At 41.6% G+C, this 24472-nt stretch overlaps 1 protein-coding gene across 2 annotated transcripts; it reads right to left on the bottom strand.

Annotated features, from left to right (window-relative positions):
- Positions 1 to 171: 171 nt before the first annotated feature.
- LOC125620667 (fatty acyl-CoA hydrolase precursor, medium chain-like) lies at positions 172 to 23910 on the bottom strand. 2 transcript variants are annotated; one of them, XM_075118424.1, is made up of 15 exons: positions 23861 to 23910; positions 23635 to 23752; positions 18833 to 19037; positions 17813 to 17954; positions 16508 to 16641; positions 14592 to 14745; positions 13788 to 13889; positions 11487 to 11591; positions 9701 to 9751; positions 6979 to 7116; positions 6802 to 6882; positions 4916 to 5063; positions 3853 to 3978; positions 2686 to 2758; positions 172 to 2175 (listed from the first exon to the last, which is right to left on the bottom strand). In XM_075118424.1, exons 2-15 carry the CDS (start codon positions 23705 to 23707, stop codon positions 1998 to 2000), a joined length of 1710 nt encoding a protein of 569 aa, XP_074974525.1. In that variant the 5' UTR covers positions 23708 to 23752; positions 23861 to 23910; the 3' UTR covers positions 172 to 1997. The 2 variants fall into 2 exon arrangements, with proteins under 2 accessions (XP_074974525.1, XP_048672644.1); XM_048816687.2 differs by lacking the exons at positions 23635 to 23752; positions 23861 to 23910 and having other exon boundaries at positions 18833 to 19149.
- Between the last annotated feature and the right edge of the window lie 562 nt (positions 23911 to 24472).

The following is a 24472-nucleotide window of genomic DNA, read 5'->3' on the forward strand; positions in this document are numbered from 1 at the left end:
TAAAAGATATTTACTCACTCACCTTGTCTCTCAGCGCAAAAAGAAAGATACTGCATCAACAAAGAGCCCCAAAGAAATCTGATATGACTAATGCAATTAAATTTTACATTGGTGCAGGCGCTTAACAGTAAAAAGCCCTTAAGATTATTTATCTCACACTTTAATGTGCTTTATTTCCCCCCCCCCCATATTATCTTTTTTCACATAATCTCAGAATTTCCCATCAGTCTAGGTTTCACTGAGGCAATAGAATAAGAACTTCAAAAAGTGAAGAGTTAACAGTTATGTATATAACATTTATAGGAAAAGGGGCTAAACAATAAAAAAGTGATTGTAGGTATTCAATGTATATTTATATGTATTTATAAATGATCTGGAAAAAGGGGTAAACAGAGAGGTGGCTAAATTTGGAGATGATACAAAATTACTCAAGATAGCTAAATCCAAAGTAGACTGTGAAGAGTTACAAAGGGATCTCACAAAACTGGGTGACGGGACAACAAAATGGCCAATAAATGCAAAGTAATGCACATTGGAAAACATAATTCCAACTATACATACAAAATGATGGCCTAAATTAGCTGTTACCCATCAAGAAAGAGATGTTGGAGTCATTGAGAATAGTCCTCTGAAAACATCTGCTCAATGTGCAGCAGCCAAGAAAGCTGACAATGTTAGGAACCATTAGGAAAGGGACAAATAATAAGACAGAAAATATCATAATGGCACTATATAAAGCGATGGTATACCCACACCTGGAATACCACAGGCTGTTCTGGTCAGCCTATCTCAAAAAAGATAGATTAGAATTGGAAAAGGTACAGAGAAGAGCTACAAAACTGATTGGGGGGTATGGAACAGCTGCCATATAATGTGAGATTAAAAACTATTCATCATTAAAAACTATTCAACTGTTCATCTTGGAAAAGAGAAGATTAAGGGAAGATATGATAGAGGTCTGTAAAATCATGAATGGTGCGGAGAAGGTGAACAGGGAACTGTTATTTACCCCTTCACATAACATAAGAACCAGGGGTCACCTAAAGAAATTAATAGCAGGTTGAAAACATATGGAAGTACTTTTTTACACAACACATAGTCAACCTGTGGAACTCATTGCCAGGGGATGTTGTGAAGGCCAAAACTATAACTTTGTTCAAAAAAGAATTAGATGAGTTCATGGAGGATAGATCCATGAATGGCTATTAGCCAAGATGGTTAGGGATGCAACCTCATGCTCTGGGTGTCCTAAGCCACTGACTACCAGAAGCTGGAATTGGACAGTGGGCTGGATCACTCAGTAATTGCCCTGTTCTGTTAATTCCCTTTGAAGCATCTGGCATTGACCACTGTTGAAAGACAGGACACTGGGCTAAACGGACCATCAGGCTATCTGATGTTCTTAGGTATCTGGAGTTGAGCCATGATCCTGTAAGGCACTGAGCACCTGCAACTATTTTCATTATAAGGAACTGGAGAGCACTCAGCACCTTATATTGAACTTGCATTAAAGTCAATAGCAAAACTCATAACTTCTGTGGGAGCAGATGCGAGGCCTATGAGTGACTAATGTCTCTTGAGAGAGAAAATAAAGGGGGAATAAAGGGCAACACTGCTACTCAGCATCTGCAACGTGTTACATGTACTATATATTATCATGGTACTGTATTTGAACTTATTTGTATAATTTTTTGACAGTGCCGTACGAAACTCTACAACAGTGTTGTACTACAACTCTAGTTGGTGTTATTTTGTGAGCAAACATCACTGACTCTGCTTAAGACTGAGTGGTCAGCCTGTTTTCTGCCTGGTTTGCAACAGAGCAGCTCAGTTCCTCCTGGGACTCAGTTTTGCTCAGGTTCTTCTCTAACGCCTCATACATAAAACTAAACTACATTATAATGAATTACAAAATGAGTATTAAATGTCTCCCATTCAGATGACATAATCTTGTTTTATTTCACTGTAGTAAAAGCAACCCATATGCTTCTCAGACTTTATAACTCTTTGCGCTCTCTCTTTCCTTCAGCCATCTTTTTAGGCAGGGTCTTTGTCCAGAACTCCACTCTGTTCTCTTTCAATTTCTTTGCTGCTTTCTGCTTGAAGTCTATTATAAGGTATTGTTCATCCAGATTATACGCTGGCCATGTCACCAAACCTTCATCATTAGGATTTCTAGAAAAAAAATACAGTGAAGAATCATCTTGCCACTTTTATGTCATTGCGATGAAAACGGCACAACACAGTGTTTGTTCATTAATTGTCAAGGGTCAGATTCCTTGGGGGGATGTGGGGAAGAGGACACAGTGGTGGTTAATTCAAGCTTTGCTCACAACCCCACAATCTGTGGATGTTTCTGCTAAAATGATCTGTCATTAGCAGTGAAACATGTTGTCATTTAAATTTTCTTCATTAAGCTTCAGCTCTAATGCTTCATTATATGAGTGTGATAGCTCAAGCCTTTGGACATATTTTTTCTGTTTATCTCCAGGTTCAGTAAGACAGCCCTGCAGTAGATCATATTTGGCATGTTTTATTTGCAGCCACAGGGATTTGAAACTAGTTTGTTGTGAAGTGAAATCTTAAACTCTGCAGAAAGATGGGGCCCACCAGAAAAGTACTGGCATAGTGTTTTCAGCAGCAATGACAAAATCTGACCCCTAATTAATGAATTATAAATCTCACCCTTTTCGAGCAAAATTAGCCCAGTATTTCATAATTGTTCTGCTGAGTTTACCCTCTTCTTCTGCAGCATCACCTGCAGGCAAGATATGAAATGTAATGTCAGCACAAAGGTTATATTGAGATAGGTGCACTCAGAATTGATTCCAATTAAAAAGTAACTAGTTCACTACTATAAGACAGGAAACAAAGATCACATCTCCTCTACTTTTACAGCAGTGAGCCTGCTAATAGGGCTCAAGTAATAATAATGTCAGTTACTGGGCAAACTGCACCTCTGACCCTCTCCTGGTTCTCTGCCCAGGTCTCAGGCCTTTAGCCATCACCTGCTCAGGAGGGAATCATGCAATTCTCAGACTCTGAGATCAGATCCTCAGTAGCAGTCTCCTGGTACTAACTATGATTGCTTCAGCAGGGCTGATCTAGGCTCAGACTCTACAGTCCTGTTCCTGCAGGGGCAATTACAGTGGTAATCAATTACCAACCAGGTTCCTTAAAAAAGCAAAGTATCATTTATTTAGAACAAAAAGCATTTTGGAGAAAACATACTTTACAAACAATAAAACAGACTATATTCATGTCTAACTTAGTAGGTACCAAACTACCTTCCGCACTAGGACCCTGGTAGGACTAGTTCCTTCAGTGGAGCCTGACTGCGTAAGCTTGTTTCCTTGTCAGAGCTCACTCCTGAACTCACAGCACAGTTTTTATCACCTCCTTTCAAAGGGATCAAGTCACCTTTGGAGTGTTATAGCCACTTGATCTGGTAACTTTCAGCTCTGGGAAAACCAAGTTTTCCATTTGTTTTGAGACTGAACAGAGAGTCCTAGAAACTAACAACTTGCCCCATTGTCTTTCAAGTATATGCTTGGGTGTTCTTATTTGGGAAGCCATTGTGCTGCCTTCATGCACAGACCGACCCCTATACATTTGAGCATTATAGGCCTATAGTAAACATTCCACAACCCCCAATATAAATTTGATCAATGCCGCCATACAGGAAATTCCAATAACCCAATATATAATAATTTCACCTCACTGACCGAGACACATACAGTGTTCATACAACTGTTACATTTCAGTATTTACAACATTATTAGACATCAGTTCCACATGTGTCACAATAATGATGCTTTAATAAGAATTCTTTAGCAAGCATGGAGACATCACCAGCTAAGAAGGGCTTTCCAAAAACATAGCCAATTTCGTCGCCATGATCCGCTTTTACAAAGTCTGGTCTAACACCTTCATACCGTCGATGATGAAACTCATAAACGTAGACTGGGTTGCCAGAATCTAATAGAAAACAAAGATAAGAAGGGTTCCAGTAGTAAAAATATATTCCACACAGAACAATACATTTTCATCAACAGCCACTTTGATAAGACGCTGGCAAAATGATAGCTATTTTGTTGATTATTTATTTGATTATTAATACTAACTGGAATTCAGGTGCAAACATACAATACCAAAGATTAATGGAAAATAGTCATCTGCAGCACAATGAGCCCCCAGACAGTCACAGAGCTGGTGCCAATAGAAAAAGTTCAGAAGTTCATCTGATACTAAACTATGCACTTGATTGTCCCTTAGACAAGACAATGTGAAGAACAGGAACCCCCTATATTTGCTTCCATGGTTTTCACTCTGTTATACCCATTGCAGGAGGTATGTGCCTGCTCCTTTCCCTGCAGAACAAGAATGGGGACCAACTCTCTAAACCTGCAGCTCTTTAGTTTTCCTGTAAGGGACCATTTCTATTACCATGTGTACAGCTCTTCTGGCTTTTATGGTAACATGGTTCTTTCAGGTTTCAGAGGAACAGCCGTGTTAGTCTGTATTCGCAAAAAGAAAAGGAGGACTTGTGGCACCTTAGAGACTAACCAATTTATTTGAGCATGAGCTTTCGTGAGCTACAGCTACAGCTCATCCGATGAAGTGAGCTGTAGCTCACGAAAGCTCATGCTCAAATAAATTGGTTAGTCTCTAAGGTGCCACAAGTACTCCTTTTCTTTTTATGGTTCTTTCAGGATTCATGAAAGCCAGAGCCAAGGCCATGCATTTTTCTAAAAGTTTCATGACAACAGAGGTTCGGGCTGAAAGCTGTTGTGATGATCCATTACAGACACAGGTATATAGACAGGAACCTACTTCCTGGTCAGGCTTTGAACAAGGATATTAGTAGGATGGAATTTAACCTTTTTAAAAAATATGTACTTAATTGGAAACTCACCTCTGTGATATCTAGCTGTTTGAATGACTGGAACAACAAACAGTGCATCTCCCATCAATTCAAAAAGCCTATCTCGTAGCTGGGTAGGCTCCTCTATATTGCTTAGATATTCATTAGATAATAGATGAGTGAACTCAGCAGGAACATGCTAGAATGAACAATAAAGATACTTGTTATAATGATGATATTTATGGGAAACAACTGCAGCATTTAGCAAGCTTCATTTTCCCTAGAGCAGCCACAGCAGCCACTAGCTAACCCTATGAACACTGGACCACGTTACCTCCCACAGAAAATCCCACGTCATGGGGGGCATGGGAAGTACTCAAAACTCTGAGTCAGAAGTTGTGAGGTTGCCAACTCATGCTGTCTTTGGGAGGAAGAGGTTTGCAGGACTGCGAAGGGGTCAGAGACCACTATATTAACATCCACACAAGTGTTACCAATCAGTAATGCTGATGAACAAACAGAAGTAGTGACACTAGCCCTAGTGACCCCCTTGAGAGCAATGCAACATCGGTGTCCACTGGAGGTCTCACCATGACAAAATCATGGGATTTCCAGCCCTGCCCCAGAAAAAGCGTCCTCTAATTGGCTGCCCTTACCATTTGGTAGAAAAACTCTCCCCCTCCCTCTGCCCAGGAGCTAATAGGAGTTTTTGGGGAGAGAAGAGGGAGGAAACAGCCTAGGTGTTCAGGGTGGCTTTGTTCCCTCCTTTCTGTAAAAAATGAATCGTGCTCCCAGCTCTCCCCTCTTTCTCTCTGGCTGCAACACAGGCCTAAGAAGGGGGAAAATGGATAAAGAACCCTGGAGCTACAGAAGGAGCAGAGGTGTGCTGAGCAGCTGGGGGCTGATGTAGGGCGGTGGAGGGAAGTGTGTAAATTAATGGCTGGGCTGGGAGATGGGTATCTGTGGGGCTGGGGCAGGGCGGACCACAGAATTAATTAACTCAAAGAGTGAGATTTGGAGAGAAGCTGGAAGTTCTGTGCCATTGGGCAGCAACGAGAGCTCTGGCAGGAAGGGCTAGAATCACCTCACTGTATACATTTGGCAGAGTTGGCATTGGCAACATGGTAACTGCCACACACATTGGGGACTTCAAAAAACTAAAGACAGACCAAAAATTACTATGTTCTCTTTAAAACGATCTAATGATTTTTGGGCCGATCCCATGATTTTTGAACTTTTGATGTTCACAATACTCCATAGGGACCTATTTTCCTCCACGTGGGAATAAGCTATACAGGCGAGCAGAAATTCCATTAGTTTCCGCAGACTTCTCCCATTGGGGAAAGGAACCAAGGTTTATCCCCACCCCTTTCTGTCAGAGGCCAAGAGTTTGAAACCCCCAAATCTCTGATGGGTGTAGGTGGACCTCAGGGATAAACTGGAGATATACTCCCTCTTCAAGTCCCTCACCTCTGCGCTGCTGCCTGGCCCTCCCAACTACCTGCAGCCCCATGACAATGCAATACCTACAGGAGCCATGCTGCCAAGGGCTTTCTGGCCTGCGCTGCCCATGGAACTCCTATTAAAGAATGGGAGTCCACCTCATGCAGGGGTGGGGGTGGGGGAGGGAAAGAAGAGCATAGGTTATAGCAGATTTTGTGGGGTGTCTAATCTCAAGAGGGAGCAGCATTGTGCTTCTCTTCCCCTTGTGCCTGTTTGGCACTTTTCTGTCAGGAGTATGTTGCTCTCTGTTCAGAAGTTTTAGCCCAGAATGAATTCCCCCCCAATATACACCTCTTCTAAAAAGGGAAGGCCTAGCCCGGCAATAAAGCAGTATGGTGTAAGATATTCTTGCACACTGTACTGAAAGTTGGGGAGGGAGATCTCACCTAGGACTATACCCCTCATATGTTAATTAATTTGAAATAGTCTCTTACTGTAAAGAACTCTGAGCTCAGTAGCAGTGAGGTTACTGTTTCTTTGTCCAACCCTTCAGTGAAAGCAGGATATTTCAACATCTGCACAGTAAAAAGAACATGATATTGCCCATGAATTCCTATATTTCTAAAGAGTTAACAGACTGGGAGATAAATAAAGCTATTACAATCACTTACATTAGGAAGTAGCCATCCAAATTCATGGTTATTTAATCCTATTATATATGGGACTGCATTGATTGCTTTTTCAGCCAGTAGTTCCTCAGGGCTCTTAGGAAAAAATACACCATCCAAAACTGCAGAGCTAAATAGTGACTGCAGAGGAAAAAACAAATTCCTTTGTTATTTATGAGTTACTTTTGCCTCTAGAAGATATTTCAAGATTCCCACAGCAGACCTCAACCAAACCTAAACAAGTGCCCAGGTGAGCTCACATGTTATTAGTGAAAGTGTAAGATGTGTATGTAAGAGATGAATACACATTTCAAGTTGTGTTCTGAGTTTCTCCTGCAGATTTTCTATCCTGTTTAACAATGTGTGTTCTGCCCTTTGTATGTCAAATGCTCATGGCACATAGATAAGTCAGTCAAATTCCATCCTTGCTTACACCATTCCAACCCTACTGGGTAGGGTGACCATATTTCCCTTTGCTGAATACAGGACACCTGGTAAAATTACTTGTATTCAAGTGAGTTCAACGACAATCAGTCAGAACTACGCAGTACAAATGTACAAATTAACATCAAGTTGACTGAGCCTCCATTAAAAAGAAACTGCTTAGTTTGATTCCTTTTATTTACCTTCTTATCTTTAAAGCTTTAGGGTTCACACAGGGAGGGGTGATATACACACCTCTAACCCCCCACACACAAACATAGTGGGAGAGGTGACACACACACACTCCCGTACACCTCTCTCACACAGCTGGGGTGACTGACCAACCAACCTGACCTTCCCTGCCTTGTGCTCTCCGCCCTCCATGCCTGGCTGGGCCTCTGGGATGGACCCGCCTCTCCTGATATCTGGTGCTGTGTCTTCCCAAGGAAACACATTGGGGGAGCACGCAAGGTCACATGCTCCCTCCAACCCCCCAGATTTCTGCTAGGCTTCACCAGAATGTGGCCAGCAGCAGCCTTTCGGCACTGTGCAGGAGGGAAGGGATGGGAGCTACTTCCAGCCACAGGGGAGGAGGAGGGGCATGAAGGGATGACCTGGCCCATGTCTTTGCAGAGCTCATCTCTTCTGCACCGCCCCCCACCCCCATGGCTGAAAGCAGCTTGCTCCTTCCTTCCGGCACAGTGTATACAGCCAGCTAACACCTCTAGGCTGCTGCTGGCCACCGACATAAGCCAGCTGCCTCCTGGCTCCCTGGCTACAATGCAGGCAGGAAGGGGTTAAGCCCTAAGGATGCATTGTGGACCAGAGCCCAGGGAACCTGACTGCAGGAGCTTCAGCAAACCCAGCCACAGAGGTGGCTCAGCAGGGGAGGGTGCCTAGGAGACAGAGCAGCCCCACATTCCCTGGGGGCAAGACCCAGGGCGGAAAGCTGGGGGGTGAAGAGGGTGCTAAGCCCCTACCCTGGGGGCTACTGTGGAGCCTCCAGGTTCAGGGTATGAACAGGCTGGAAATTTCATCCCCCTTTGCTCCCCCCCACTCCAGAGCTTAGCTGCGGGGTGGAGAGTCTTCCCCATGCCAATGCTGTGCGGGGCTTTGGCACATGCAGGTCTCAGCATCTCCTGGCAGGCACCCTAAGCCAGAGGGTCTTGGGTTTTCCTGGGGCACCAGCCCAGCCAGAGGCAGTGGGGGAAGGAAGGAGCCTGCTGGCTAGGCTGTTGGTGAGCTCAGTGCTCTGACCAAGGGCTGGTTCTCTGCACAGGGCTGGGAGCAGGACGCACCCCGCTGGGGGGGATATGGAGGAGCAGCAGGGCTGGAAAGGCAAAAGGGCAAAGCAGGGAGAGGACAGCGAGAGGGGGAGCACGTAAAGGGCTGGTGGTGGGCAGCAGAAATGACACATAACTGGCTGCTGCCTGACGCCTTCCTGCACTCACCAGCCACTGCAGCAAGCAGCGCTCAGCTAGAGACGGCCAGAAACGGGACGGAGGAAGGGCCCTGCTGGCTGAGAGTCTGCATGCAGTGGGGACTGAGTCACTGCACTGATGGACCAGCCAGGAGCCTTGCACACCCACCCCCATTGTCAGCCACTGGGAACCACTCCCCCCACCTGGTCACTGCTGGTGGGCAGGCGGCTGGCGAGCCGGGATCTGGCCAGCAGCAGGACCTGCCAGTACTGATGGGGGCAAGATAGAAAATACAGTACAATTTGACCGTTTTAAATAAAAAGTCGGGACACCTGCAGGAGGGCTTAAATACGAGATTGTCCCTTTAAAAACGGAACGTCTGGTCACCCTACTACTGGGCCTGCATTTGTGTAAGTAAGGGCAGAATTAATTTTGCTGGGGGGTTGCCAAACTGTTGAGTAAGCTAATGTAGTGATGGGGAAAACCATGTAAGTGGGACAATAAATTGCAATTCTGCCGAAAACAAAAATTTCAGATGTTTTATGCTTTGTGCAAAGTTTTGATTAATCCTTAGTAAGATCCCCAAATATGCAGTGCTTACTTCCTGCATGCCATGTTAAAAAGCCATCCATCCAGTGCCAGTGGATACATTTGGCTGATGACTGTGGTGGCACTGGGAGCTCTGAAAAAATGGGCCATTTTCCTTTTGCACATTTTCTCATTTGCTTGTATTTGCAAGCCTGCATTTTTCATGTTTGTTCCCCCTGGGAAATTGTGAGTTTTGGTACATTCTTGCTGTGATGCCAGCTCCCTTTTGAAAATGGGTTCATGACAAGACACAAACAGTTCAAAGCCCAAAGAGGAAATCAAAAAAATGTCACCGTTTCAGAGTCTCCAGATGATGTAGCATTCAACTGTATGGTTGTGAATTCCTGTTAAAAGGCAAGGAGGAGAAGAAAAGGATGAGTTGTGTGATGGTTGCCACTTTTTCTAATCTTACAGCACACATTTTATTTATTTTATTGCAGTAAAAGTTGAAGTGTCACTGCAGACAGTGTCACCTATTATCTTCACCCTTTCTGCCTGTCTTTTCCCTATGGCTGCATCTGCTTAACAGCAAGCAGGGTGACCCTAGGAACTTAGGAACTGCCAAAGAAAAATAGAATCGGTCCCTCTGCTGGCCGTCTGTGAGAGTGCAATACATTAGATACTTGAGAGGAAGGTGAATACTGTCACTAATAAGAGGTTTCAGAGTAGCAGCCGTGTTAGTCTGTATTCGCAAAAAGAAAAGGAGGACTAGTGGCACCTTAGAGACTAACAAATAAATTGGTTAGTCTCTAAGGTGCCACTAGTACTCCTTTTCTTTTTTGTCACTAATAAAGCATCCGGTGCAATGATGCTAAGTTATGGGGGAGGTGGCCATTCAGTCCTGATCAACTGAAGCATAAGGATAGGCAGGCCTCAACATTTTTATATTTTTCATTCTAATTTCAGATGTTATTCTTAATATACTCTAAAGAGGGGCTAGTGGTTTATCATCACAAGTTATATAAAACAATATCATGGTCATGGTGAAACAAAATCTAATATCATGAATATAGAGAAAAATGCCAAGATCATGTTATTTATAGCCAAATGATCTTTGGTTTGCAATACAAATTTTTTAAAGCCATGCAATAACATTTAACAGATAGCTAAGGTTGGGGTTTTCAAAGGAGTCTAAGGGTACCCAAGTTTACTAGGAGTTGGACATTGAACTCCCATAGGCTGATTTGAAAATCCCATCCTAAAACTGTTTGAAACTGCCATCCCAGTGCCTGTCAGTTCAGTGAAGGAGAGAACCACGCTCTGGACTTCTTCCCTGATTGTCTCTGCCACAGCTGCAGGGGCAGTAGTGCTGCCCTGGTGCATTTCACACTTGCCCCATTGAAGAAATCGTAGCGTCTGACACCTTTCCCCAGCATGACAAACCATTAGAGCTCCCGCTTCCCATGGTATCCAGGCTTTAATGTGATGGCTCCTAAGGTTCTCAGGGAAATGAGGTCAGTTGTTTACTGCCACCTCCACCACATGGCAAAAACCTCAAATGTCAAAAGTTGTGAAAAAATCACAGCAGTCTTGATTCTGATGACAGCCATGACAGAAAATGTACCGTTAGCCAGACGAGTCTAATCTTCATTAGAAGCTTATTAAGATGCTGTATTTGGCTCTATGGTTTAATTAAGATGCACCATGTCATAGCATTGCAGTTTATCTATTATATTTGTTGCCTTTTAATAGTGAGTGCACTAGTGCTCTGGTTATCAGTGAAGGTAAACACAAATGCCCACTGTGCTTTCTGTCCCTCATTACTTTGCAAATGTCTGTCCTATCTCCTTTTACTCATTTTCTTTCCAAGTGTAAGAACCCAAGTTGTTAGGTATTGTTTATCACAAGATAGCATTCGGAGACCCCATTCACAATCAGGGCTCCATTGTGCCAGGCAATGAAAATGCAAATGCGCGTGGTCCCTGCTCCATAGTGCTTATAATCTAGTGTCTTTAATTCCTCCTCTGATGCAAACAGAAAGGGAAAATAAGCCCACTCTTGGACCCAAGGTTGAAATCCTGTTTGTTTGCAGTAAAAGGTGATCAGTTGCCACACACAGTGAGTAACAGTGCCACCTACCATCTGCAGCGTTATTTCCATCATCTCTTCCTCTGTCTTTTCCCTCAGACAATGAACCATTGCAGCAGAGCTGGGTGATTGACAGCCAGATACCCTAGCAATTTTCTGCAATCAGTTAAAAAAAATCACTTTTAGTAGCTCTCTATGGAGAATAACAACAACAATATTTAGCTCTTAGATAGCACTTTATCCCTTCAGTGTGCTGTGTGCACCTTACATTTTGGGTGGGTCTGGGATTTTTGGGTCACAGTCTCCTACTGTAGGAGAAAGGGAGCTCAGCTGTACATTCTGCACTTCGTATGTTTCAAAAGCTTTTCAAGGGATGATGCTGCAAATAAATCAGGGGTCTGCACGCAGCTAAGCATCTCAGTGTAGGAGGGTTTTGTGCACTTGCTGGCTTAATTTACTTTCTCAGAGCTTTACAAACATTAACTCATCATCACAAAACTCCTCCCAGGTAGAAAGATGGGAAAACAAAGGCACAGAGGTTAAATGACTTGACCAAGACACAGAGGGTCTGTGTCAGAGCCAGGATCACAACATATAAGTGTTTCTGTCAGTCGCGTGCTTAGTAAACTACATTAGCTTTTCTCACATTTTGCGGCTAGGGGTCACACTTGTTGCTCAGCAGTGGAGTCAGCTGAGCCAGGGGCAGCAGAGCTATGGGCAGCTAGCTGGGAGGGAACCCATGGAAGTCCCTAAGTGGCCAGTCCCAGAGCACCTCAAACTAGCCTAGTGGAATCCTCCAAAAACTCAAGTGACTACAAACTATAGATTTCATCGGCTCCAGTGTTGTCTACTAATCGTATAAGGTGACATATTCTCTAGGACATTTCTGCCTCCAATAAGTTCAGTTCCAATTTTGCTGTAAACTCTTTCAGATTTGATTGTTGCAAGATGTAATAACAATACTTTGCATTTTTATAGAACCTTCCACATGAGGAAGTCAAATAGCTTCACAGACGTTAATCAACTAAGCCTCACACATATCTGTCAGGCAGTGGAGCCAATTAGGGTGACCAGACAGCATATGTGAAAAATCGGGACGGAGGTGGAGAGTAATAGGACCCTATATAAGAAAAAGACCCAAAAATATGTCCCTATAAAATTGGGACATCTGGTCCCCCTAGAGCCAATATACATGTTTCTTGGGGGGCAGGGCAAATTCCAGTTCTGCTCCCTGCCCCTCCCTTCCCAGCAGTGACCCCATTCCAGTCCCCACACCTCCCACAGGGACCAAGGCTTAGACACTCCCTCAGCTGGGGAGTCTCCCCTCTATCTCATCCACACAGTGCATGAGTGCTGTCCTTCTCAGTGGACTCTCCTACACTGTGCTGTAGAGGAGCAGACTCCTTGTGTTCTGGGCTGCAACACCATTCGGCCCAGCCACCCCTCCATCTGGATGGAGCGGCAGCCAGGCCAAATTTAAGTGGCACTGCAACCCAGCACGCCAGGTTGCAATGCCACCCACTGAAATTTGGCCTAGCTGCCTCTTCATCTTTACAGACAGGCGGTCGAGTCAAATTTCAGTGGTGTTACGACCAGGCATCCAGAGAGACATTCCTAACTGTTCTGGGAGAAGCCGTACTGATTTGGTACAGGTCTTCTACTTAAAAGTGGTCAGGCCATGCCCCCCGCCAGCTCTGTGGTCTATGGAACTTTGAGCAAGTGCAAAAATAGGTGGGAAGGGGACATTCATCTGTTCCCCCTATGGGCGCCTCTGCTGTCAGGTAGGTGAGTGTTATCCTCTGGCACCGCTGGGAATAGAACTCAGGTTTCCCACTGGCCAGTCCTGTAATCCAGGGTTAATCAATTATTTTTTGACAAGGTGAAAATTTCTTGGTTAAGGTATAGTCAAGACCTAGACTCCAGAGAAAATAAAATGAAATTAATAGCAATAATGAAAATAAATAAATAAAAAGATTTTGCAGTCCGTTCAAAAGCATCTGGCGGTCCAGATTTGGCCCACGGTCTGCCTATTGACTACCCCTGCTGTACTCTAAGCACAAAACCATATTACCTTCCTTGACAATGGGATGTTGGGTGCCATTTTTAAAAAAAAATGGGAGTAAGACTAAGCCAAAAATATGTGTGTACATGTGCATCTGTGGGTGTGAACAGGCCAGAATGATAAATGCACATATAAATGGGTATCTGAGTATTAACATATCAAGTATGCACAGTTTTCTTATTTCCATACACAAATGTAGGTGCTCATGTCTACAGTTACTGTACATTTTTACAGGTGGAAGTCAGGTCCCAGCTTTTACAAATACAGACTCGATATTACAAAGAACCTACATTAACTTGTGCTTCAGGATGAGCAGTAAACAAAACCCGGATTGTAACTCCACTCTCTGAGATGGCCTTATGAAACAAGCCCTTTGCCAGAGGAGATAAGACCTGAAAAGCAGGAAAAGAAGGAGAGCAAAAACAATCTATTTTGACTACTGAATCACAAACTGCAGGGTCACAAATTACATTTTAACATCATTATTTCACTTTTAAAAGCAAATATTATTAGACTATGTCAAATGCTCTGTAGACTCAAGGTCTGATTTACTTCCAAACTCTCACAGTCTGGTGCAGATTATCCTCAATTCCAAATATGCTGAGATTTAAAAAAAAAAAAAAAAAATGTGCAATTCACCCAGAATGCATGTCTATTACGTGCTGTTACCAGGGCTGCTCACCCAGACTGGGTGACTATATGTGCAAGTGATCCTTAATGCAGATCTTAAGTGGGGCATAGGCACTAACCTCTAATTTTTACACCTTGGTGAATTTTACTCTCTCTGGCCACAATATTGTTCCCTACCACAGCTGTTTAAAATAATTCAGTACTCAGATTAATTAAAGAGGAATCAACACTTGGGCTCCTAAAACAAATAGGTGATTGTATGAAAAGAAGAGTTTAATTCATCAGAAGATTCTTTAATATCAAACTCTCCCTTCAGAGAAGGTTGATGATCCGTGGATCCCAGCTGCTTCAGTCTCCAATAATACTCAATCCTGTCATCATCACCCTGACTTTTTGCTCACAAACTCACAATAAAAATATGGGGGTGTTTTTAAAAATTCATTAGTGATCACTATAAAACCTACAAGGGCAGAAACGCTGATTCCTCCAGCAGACTCTCCAAATATAGTGACAGATCCTGGATTTCCTCCAAAATGTTCAATATTTTCTTGAATCCACTGGAGAGCTGCCACTTGATCCAAATAACCCCAGTTTCCACGGGCATGTTCATCACCAGAACTGAAAGCAAGAGAATATAAAGAGAAGTAGATAGCCTGGAGTGTTATAACATACATTGTATTATATAAAAAATATCCAAGGATTGTATCAAAGATGGTAATGGAGCAAACACCTGAAAATGGGGAGTTCTTGGCAGTGTCAGAAAACAAGTGAGAAGACTCTGAACTCTGGAAAACTCAGGTCAGGACTAGCGTCAGTTATCTAAATAGCACTCCTAGCCCCAGACACTAGTGAAACACAATTGAAGGGTATGTCTGCACTGCCGCCAGAGGTGTGATTGCAGCTCTTACAGTTATATCTGCACTAGCTTTAATCTAGCTATCATGGCTAAAAATAACAGTGAAGACCCACAGCATGGACCCTGGTGTAGGCTAGCAGCACAAGTACGAACCCAAGATTCCAAGAAGGGGCTTGTACAGCTGTGTTCCATGCCACCATGTCTTCACTGCCCAGCTGTGCTAGCTAAATTAAAACTAATGCAGGTATGACTACTTGAGCTGCCATCACACCTCCAGTTGCACTATAGATAATGACAGTGGCTTTTGTTGCTCAGATATTATAGTGATGAGCACAGAATATATGACAATAGCCCTGATGTCCCTATTCAGCAAAGAAGTAATGAAGCCGGTGGGACTACTCATGTGTTTAAAGTTAGGCACAAGCTTAAACACCCTGTTGAACCGAGGCTTGAATACGTCAGTGCATAGTGCATAGATAGATTAGATAAACCTGCCTAAGAATTAACCCAAACTCCTACAAGATGGTATTTTTCAGCTCAGATTTTCCTCTCCACTGAGAGAAGGGCTGATATTTTCTTCACCCTCACCTGAATTAGAGTATAAAAAAAAGCAGATAATCAAAGAGATCAGATTATAACTGTGATCAAGATATAATGGAAAACTGGTAGTTTTCAAAGGGTTATTAGTATACTTACTGGTAAATTTCACAAAGTTGGGATGCAGGTGAAAAATGAGGAAAAGAAGAATGGACACAGTGTTAAAGGAGAATTAAGTATGTGGCTTAAGGAGAGATAGATGTGCAATCAATCACTAAATATCTTTGGAATTTCTGCTGTGTGGATGACATCTTTATAATGATACTGTCCTATTGCGGCTTCCTGGTCTATTTTCCTTTTTTCCTTTAATGTACAACCCACTGTTCATCCCACAGATGGGCATCATGGTGGTTTTGGTTCCAAATAAATATATCTGTTCTCCAATATTTATTTGGGTGCATTCGTGTTATCCTATACCTGTTTTCCTTGTCTTTTGGAGAGGGTATATGCAGATAATTTATTTGTATCCTTGATCTTTGGTACCCAAATCAATCCCATTGTGTAAAAAAACATGAATAGGCTGAAGTGCTAGTTCACACCCAAACTTTTCCAAAGTTCAGGTAATGCTGAGCCAGGCTATGCATATGAACTTTCCCACAATTTTAGGGCACTTAGGTTCAGGGTTTTGGTTATGGCCATCTCAAATTAACGATAAAACAAATATGAGTAAGAAACAAAAATGTATAGTCCTTTCTCTTTTAGGCTTCTGCCTATATGCAGCAGAATTCCTTAAACAGCTTATTGGCTAAGTGGCATTAGGGTTTTCACTCAGGTTTCCCCATGGAAGGATGAATTAATTTGTTATGGCTTGTGAGTTAAGACACTCTATACTGGATTGACATGTGCTTGTCTTTTTCAGACTCAGCCACTGGGGAGTACTGGTAATGGAAACATTATCCTGTGTGCCTTTAGGGCACAATGTCTTACCTAAAATATCCAAAGATCCCTAGTCTGTATTGAATGGTTACAACCACCACGTTTTCAAAGGCTGATAGTGCTGACCCATCATATGTTGAAGCTGCACCAATCACTAGTCCACCTCCATGGATCCATACCATGACCTGAAAAAAGCAGGAAGAGTTAGTTACCTGCATCTGTAACACCCTGATATTACTTCTGGTGTAAAATTCAAACCAGAGGTTGCTATTTGTGCTGTGATCAAGTACTATTTTGTGCTATTGCACAACACAACAATTCTTGCTGGCTCAGCTGCTTGAGAGTATAGTAAAAAAAAGTGGTAAGACTTTTTCGTGTATGCAAATTTCAGTTTTAAAGTGAAATTATTATTTTATTAAATATTTATATAGTTATAATGCTCTGTTTTGTAGGGCTTACAATCTAAAGACACAAACAGACAAAGGGTAGGGGATGGGAATAGAACTTGAAAGCAGAGAAATATGGGGAAAGATTGGCACAGATTTGTTGGTTATAAATTGTAGGGAGTTTAGGTTTTTTATTTTTAATTGGGGTAAGAGGTAGAGAAGAAGGGAGCAGGAAAAGGAAAGAAAAAGAAAGGGAATAGTTACCCCTATTTCTTCAATTCCAAATGTCCTTACAGAGTACTTCATACTCTAACAGAGATTCTATTTTCAAAGGACAATAAGGTTTTTCTTAATTTACTTTGGAGGACAGCATGTACCCCTAGAAACTGGCAGAATATATCAGTCTCTTTGGATCTTAGATCTAAGATAATTCACATGGTATGAAATATACAGAATGGCATGAAGAATAAAATAGATGTTCATTAAATGTGGAAAATAATTCTGAGTTACAGTAACAAAAAATGGGAAATAAAATGAGAAACCACCAAACCGAGGCAAGTGCCTGGAAGTTATCCAGTTATGACAGGGCACATTTTTACTATTTACTTAGTTTCTCTCTTTTCAGTTTTCTTAACTTATTTAACATTTAACATTTAAGTAAATAGTTAATTGTAAAATATTAGAGAGTTTATATGTTGTAAGTCTCAACAAATGTTTTAAAAATATGAACATGCAACTAGATAGCTTGATCCAATTTTCAAAAGCAGCCCCTAGAACTGCCCCTGAAAGTTTGCATACAGCGGTAAAGTGCTGTGAAGTTTCTCTTATGGAATCAGATTGAGCCCTGCAGTATGTACGCACTGACCTCCCTTAATGGGAGTTGTGCCAACTTACACCAAGGTATAATTTGATCCATGGAGTTACACCAGGGATGAACTCATGGCACCGATTTTGCAGTAATGTTGCTTACAGGTAACTTGTCCTTGTCTGCGCTCGCAGGTGTGTACACATTTAGGAACAAACAGTCTTCGGAAACTTGGAAAGGAAGTTTTTCTTTTCTGTTAGTAAATGTATCCGATAGATGCTGTCCAGCCACTGGATCCTGTAGGCACCTTAATAATTAATATATATTATATATATAAAATATTCAACAGAATCATAGTAACAAAAACCATCAGATGCTCCATCCACAATAAATAAAGCAAATCCACCTGTGATAGGTTTCCAGATTGTTGGCAATGGAGAATCATATTGTTTTCCATTTTTAACATAAAAACATTTTCTTCCCTGTGACTGCCAGCCAAAAGTGCATTAAGGAGTCATACAGACAATGGCCACAGCCTCCAGGTGAACACACTTACTTGTAGGCTTTTTTGAAACACCATAGCAATCTGCCTGCAAATAGGCAGGAGCCAAGACATATAAGAGCCTCCTTGCAGGTGCTGTCATTCAGTGGAAATGCAACTGGATTCTTTTCCACCTTATATACCCCAATCATATAGCATATTATAGACATTAATCATGTCACTTAATGCACTACTGGAAGGCACGTTGACACTACAGCGATGAGGGCAGAATAAGAACCTCGATAGAATAGACTGCCCTCAACTTCATATATGTAGCATTGGGAATGTGATTCATATGGCATTTAGTCCCTCCAACGTTTCTCAGCTCCTCTTCAGTTCTACTCCTGAGGTATAGGTTTCATAAACATTACTAATTGGAGATTCAAAAGCCCTCCAAGGGATAACATCATTGATGAAGAGTGGGAGTGGTCCATTGCTAATGCCAAATAAAGATCCTAAGACTTACCTTTAAAACTCACCTAGGTTAACAGTCTACAGGCATTAACAGACCCCAGTTACAGACCCCAGAGCATTAGCAGACCCCAGAGCTCATTTTGCTAGATTTATTTTGGCATGAGTGTCAGTATTGTGTTGCTCCATATTACACATTCCTACCCATCCACATGTTCATGTCACTGTCTTACATGGGTGGGTAGGAAGTTGCATCTCTGAGACCCTTCCATGGCTCAGCTGGCTCCGGTGGGGAAAATCTCAAAGGTCCAATAGGTGGCTTTGCAAAAGGAATTCCCAGGAAAACATCTACATGTGCCTCAGCTCCATCAACTTTGATTTGGTGCCCTCGGAGTTTCCCGTATTTGGTAACCACTTCTGGGTGTGCAGCATTTTGTCCTGTGAAACATGTACAAAAAATCCGATTATATATCACGAGGTTCAAAATGACCTGACAAGTTTCTAAGTCCTTCAGATGCTTACGCATGTACCTTTGATTTCTTTTAAACATTTCCTACAGAATATTTCAATAAATATTCACAAGCAAGTAAAAAAAACCCCAAACTGTATCAACTTCTAAGTCTAACAAGGCTTATGAGAGATCTGTATTAGGGTTGCCAGTTTTGGTTGGACGTATTCCTGGAGGTTTCATCACTTGGCATAATCTTTAATTAACGATTAATCTTTAATTCCTCGAGATTCCAGGACAATCCTGGAAGGTTGACAACCCTAGTCTGTATATTGCATTAATTTATTTTCAAAATATATGTTGTTCTTACAGGCAACTTGTTGCACAATAATGTATGCCTGTAAGGTAGGAAAAAGGTTTAACATTAAACTTGGCATCAGTGCATGTGTAATACAGAAATCATTATGCTGATTAATTGTTGGCTATGTGTTAAAGACATCAGTAGCAAAATAGTTGCTTATATGTCTTTCAAAAGTATGACCATTGTGCTATTTTAACACAATGTATTATTATTATGAAAGTATTATTAAGGAAAACCTTCAGTCATATTGATTGCCATGTAATGGCAACACTGCATTATTATTGTTTTAAAAAAACAACAGTGTTTCTTTAATTATCTTGATAAGGGGTGAAGTGCTGGCCCTCTCTCCCCTTCCCCCCTTCCTTGGGGCATCCTTCCTGCCTCTTAATCAGCTTTGGGCTGATGGGGGTGTGTGACGTTATCTGATTAAAATATGACCATATAGATCATTGTTGCAACCACTGTTATATATTTGCAGCAAATATTGTACAAAGGTTGTCGAGTGAGGTGTCTATGAAAAGGTTATGATTTGCTTGTTATGCTTATGCTATCTGTATGCATGTATCATTTTTGTATGTGAAGTAATAAGTATTGGCTCTATATTTGGATTTCAAATGTTTGCTCCTGGGGTAACGCCCACAAAGTAATTAGCCAGCACATCTTGGAGGGCCTATTCTAATTGCGTGACTCATAGAAAGAACATTTAACTGAGAATGGACCAACCATGGGAGATGCCTATCTACCCTTAATGAAATTTCCTGCTGTGACTAGATGAAATGCATGGACATGTGACTTGCCCGTGTAACTCCAAACTCCATCTTGTTGCTGTGATTTTCCACAGTAAAAACAATGGAATGCCCTCAACATGGCAAAAGCGATAAAAGGCCCTGGAAATACCTCCATTGTGTCTTCAATCCTGCTTCTTACCTCTGGAGGAAACTTGCTACAAACTGAAACTCTGAACAATGGACTGAATGACCCATCCAAGCTGGGGATGTACTACAGAGACTTGACTTGAGCCAGCAGTTTATTCTATCACTGCTACAAGCCTGAACCAAGAACTTTGCCAAAACTGTATGTAATTGATTCCTTTAACCAATTTTAACTCTCACCTTTCTTTCTTTCTTTTTATAAATAAACCTTTAGATTTTAGATACTAAAGGATTGGCATCAGCATGATTTTTGGGTAAGATCTAAGTTATATATTGACCTGGGTGTGTGGCTGGTCCTTTGGGATCAGAAGAACCTATTATTTGATGAGACATTGTAAAGAACCACTCATCTCTGAATCTAGTGTTTTTGGTGGTGATATAAGAACTGGAATGCCCAAGGAAATTACCTTTATGTTTTCTTGTTAGCCAGTATGGTGAAACAGGAGTTTACTTTTCTGGCTGGTTTGGTATATCTTATAAAAGAATAATCACTAGTTCTGGATTGTGTTTGCCCTATTTCTTAGCAGTTCATCCTGAATTTGGCATCCTCAGTTGTGACCCACTAAGGCACGGTTACAGGGGGTAATTGGCTGCTTAGACCATACAGCCAGCCAGCCTTATTGTCCAGTTACCCACATCAGCTTTCTCAAGGGGAACGGATTAACATCTGCGTGATCAGCGTGCAGGCTCACCTGTTTTCACCCTACACTCTTTCACAGTCCCTTTATAGTCACCTGCTTCTTATGTTCTGCCTTTTGGTAATGTTCCACTGCTCTCAAACCCCACACCCATCAGACAAGAGGAGAAAGTGTCTTCTCACAGCTGGAGCAAACCCATTGTGTTTTACTTTGAATAGACGGATCACTCAAACCCCACACCCATCAGACAAGAGGAGAAAGTGTCTTCTCACAGCTGGAGCAAACCCATTGTGTTTTACTTTGAATAGACGGATCACTGAGTGCTGATCACTCACCACTGTCTCTCGTCTGGCAGAGACATGATACAACCCTGCTAACTCAGAATGGATCCACATACATATAGGCTTTCCGAGACACAATTATTTCATGACACACTCTCATAAAATCATCCACAACTCAGAAGTGGTATAGACAGAATCCCCAATGTGTCACAAACACAAACATCCTCCAGTATAAATGAAGAAGTGCTTCATTTATGGCTATTTTTCACTACACCTGTGTATCTGGTGGAGAACTACTCATCTGAAGTTCATCTTGAATTATTTTATGTAGTATCTAGTTTTAACAGATTATTACAACTTAGTCATTGTGATTTAATAACATTTTATGTGGGGTATTGTTTGTATATGTACAGACTCACAAAATGGTCAGAATTACTGTTGTTATGTTTATACTTAGATAATACGAGAGTGTATTTATTGCAATTTAATGTATGAATGCTGGAGTGATTTTTAAATTTTGAGATGGAAACTTAAATCAAGATTCCCTGTATTTTTAAACTGTGTGTATTTAATTAAAGGAATTCAGCAGCCTTAGCTCCATTTTAAGACATGTTTTTAAAATTTTATTTTGGATAGTAGTTTGGCTAAGGCAGCGATGTTTACATCCATATTCAATTTAGGTTGAGATTTGGGTTAAAAACCAAAATGGAGCTTGGGTTTGGGTTCAGCGGCATTGAAATATCATAAGTTGTTCACAAGATCAGTTGTTCTTTCCAGATTTCTGCCATTTTGGTTGAACTTAAGTTGGATCCAGAAAATAGGACTCTTCCAGTTTTACATTCCACCTGGAACTGAAACCACAGAGAGAATTTACATCTAGGGATTTGACTCCACACCCTGAACTCCAAAATTGAGGGGACTAGATTTAAAGATCTGTTATATAGTTATATAATTCAGTTTACAGAACATGTCCGTAATGATCAAAACTAAGAAATGAGGCTGAAATGATTATTATTATTATATTATTTCTACTACCATAGCACCTAGGATCAGGATCTGATTGTGCTCATCCATCCATAAACTGAGTATGGAAAATTTAATCTCCAGAGCCAGACTGCTTTATATACAGTGTAATGGGAAAAATTTAGTCAGTGTTTGGTAATGTCAACAGTGAATTAATTAACAGTGAATTAAACTAGATACAACAGTGAATTAAACACGCTCTGCATGTCATAGTGTCTCACTACGCAGGTTTGATACACAGCACTAATACAAATCTTAATTTTTACCTAAGGGTAAAAAGCAGCCAGGGCAATGCTTAAGGTGATCTGAAAAAAGTGGAGGTGGGCGTCTATCATAATCTGGGAACAGCCACTTTGATAAGAGAGTGCTCACAGTGCACCCTTCCGCAATCTGGCCTGATTTTTTTTCTGAGTCTGTGACCCCTTGCAATCCGTCCCAGTTTAAGCACTGGGCCAGGGAAAGCATTTTTAATGCATGGGAAAGTGGCAGTAAGTGGAAGAACTGGCACTGCAAGTTAGTCTGGTCTGGTGTCTTTTACCCTAAACTGAATCTAAACTAAGAGAATGCGAATGCCAGTGCTGTATTGCACAGACCAAACAGAATTCTTCTTTTAACTGTGCATATAGGGCCAGATTCATTTCCAACACAACTTCAGTAAGATCCTGCCAGCACTGCAAGTAGACCCACTCCTGGGAATTCAGTCACAGCACTGCTTACCACTAGTTACTATTACTAACACGGTTTCAGGGTGTTGTGCAGAATGGACTTTAACCATATTTCATAACCTGCAGTCAGATCAGGCTTGCAGTACAGAGAACCCCAGTTGTGTTAGTGGTCCTTCTGCTCCATGCGTGCCAGCTGCCTCTGGCACAGGTGAGGGGAAAAGAATTTTCTGAGCCCTCTGAAAAAGTGCCCAGGCTCTGATCCAGATGCGACTGAAGTCCAGGTTCTCTGGGAAGGGAATGTAGTTTGCTGTTTAGAAGGCTCTGTGTAAATCTGTAGCACTAAATAAGTAGTTTATTGCTGTTCAGGTAATACTAGTTAATGAATATTAATGCAGCTGTACCTGTTCCACTAAGGAGAGTGCCCTTCACAATCACATGGGAGTAATGCAGACATTGTAGGAACTAAAGTTGCAACAAACAGGCACATGCCTGAAAACAGGAAAATGAAAAGCAGGCAAGAACACTTTGATATTCAGACTGTCATATTTCTTCCAAACAATTCATGAGTGCCCAGCTCCTGTGTTAAAACCACACACACACATGAGCCATGCTGTTCCCAACTCACCGTACTTCAATTGTTCTGTTTCCCCAGGAGAGGCAATAGTGTAAAATATTTTAAAATCTTACCATTAACTGTAAAGGTTGTGAACCAGGCTGCAAGAATCAGGGACAGCAGCAAAATATTCTCACCGGTTGACATTTTGCAGGATGCTCCAGGAGTCAGAGGTCCAGTTCATTGCTTTTGCTTTAAAAAGTCAGTAAAGTGCAAAGATTATGTAAAAGTAACAGCTGACATCTTACACAATTTCCGACATAGATTATTTGCTGTTTAAAGTACATTGCAGTCACTAACCAGTAGCACTTTGGGACTGTCCTGAAATAATGGTTTCACCTTTATTTCACCTTGCTTGGATTATAAACTCAAACATTACAGTATAAAGACCTATAAGAAGGCATGACATTCTGTAGACTGTCTGGATCATTCAACCGTATACAGGGATTCCGCAGCAAATTGAGTTGGGTGTTTTGCTTAAAAACTGGCAGCTATAACTGTAAACAATTTTCTGATGGAACACTTTTCCATTGGAAAATTCTGATTCAACTAAATCAAAACATTTTCCAGGGATGTATCAATTTCATTGAAATTTTCAGTGGGAAATTATTGAAATGTTTTGTTTTACTGTCTAAAAGTATAGCCAATCATTCATTATTAAGAATGTTTAAGAGACCAACTAATCAAACATAGCCAATTTTTTTGTCTAGAGCCCAACCAGTATAATATAAAAAAGAGACATATGTACCCTCTTTCCAAGAAGCATGTTTTATTTTGTAGTATGTTCACCACACAGAAGGTGTGCTTCCAAATATGCCCGCCCCCCCATGCCACTTGTATTTACAGCACAGTTGCTTACAAGTTAGAAAGCACTTTATATATCACCTAAGAATACTTGAATATTGTTTCCCA

This window comes from Caretta caretta, chromosome 12, assembly GCF_965140235.1.
Source record: "Caretta caretta isolate rCarCar2 chromosome 12, rCarCar1.hap1, whole genome shotgun sequence".
Classification (NCBI taxonomy): Eukaryota; Metazoa; Chordata; order Testudines; family Cheloniidae; genus Caretta; species Caretta caretta.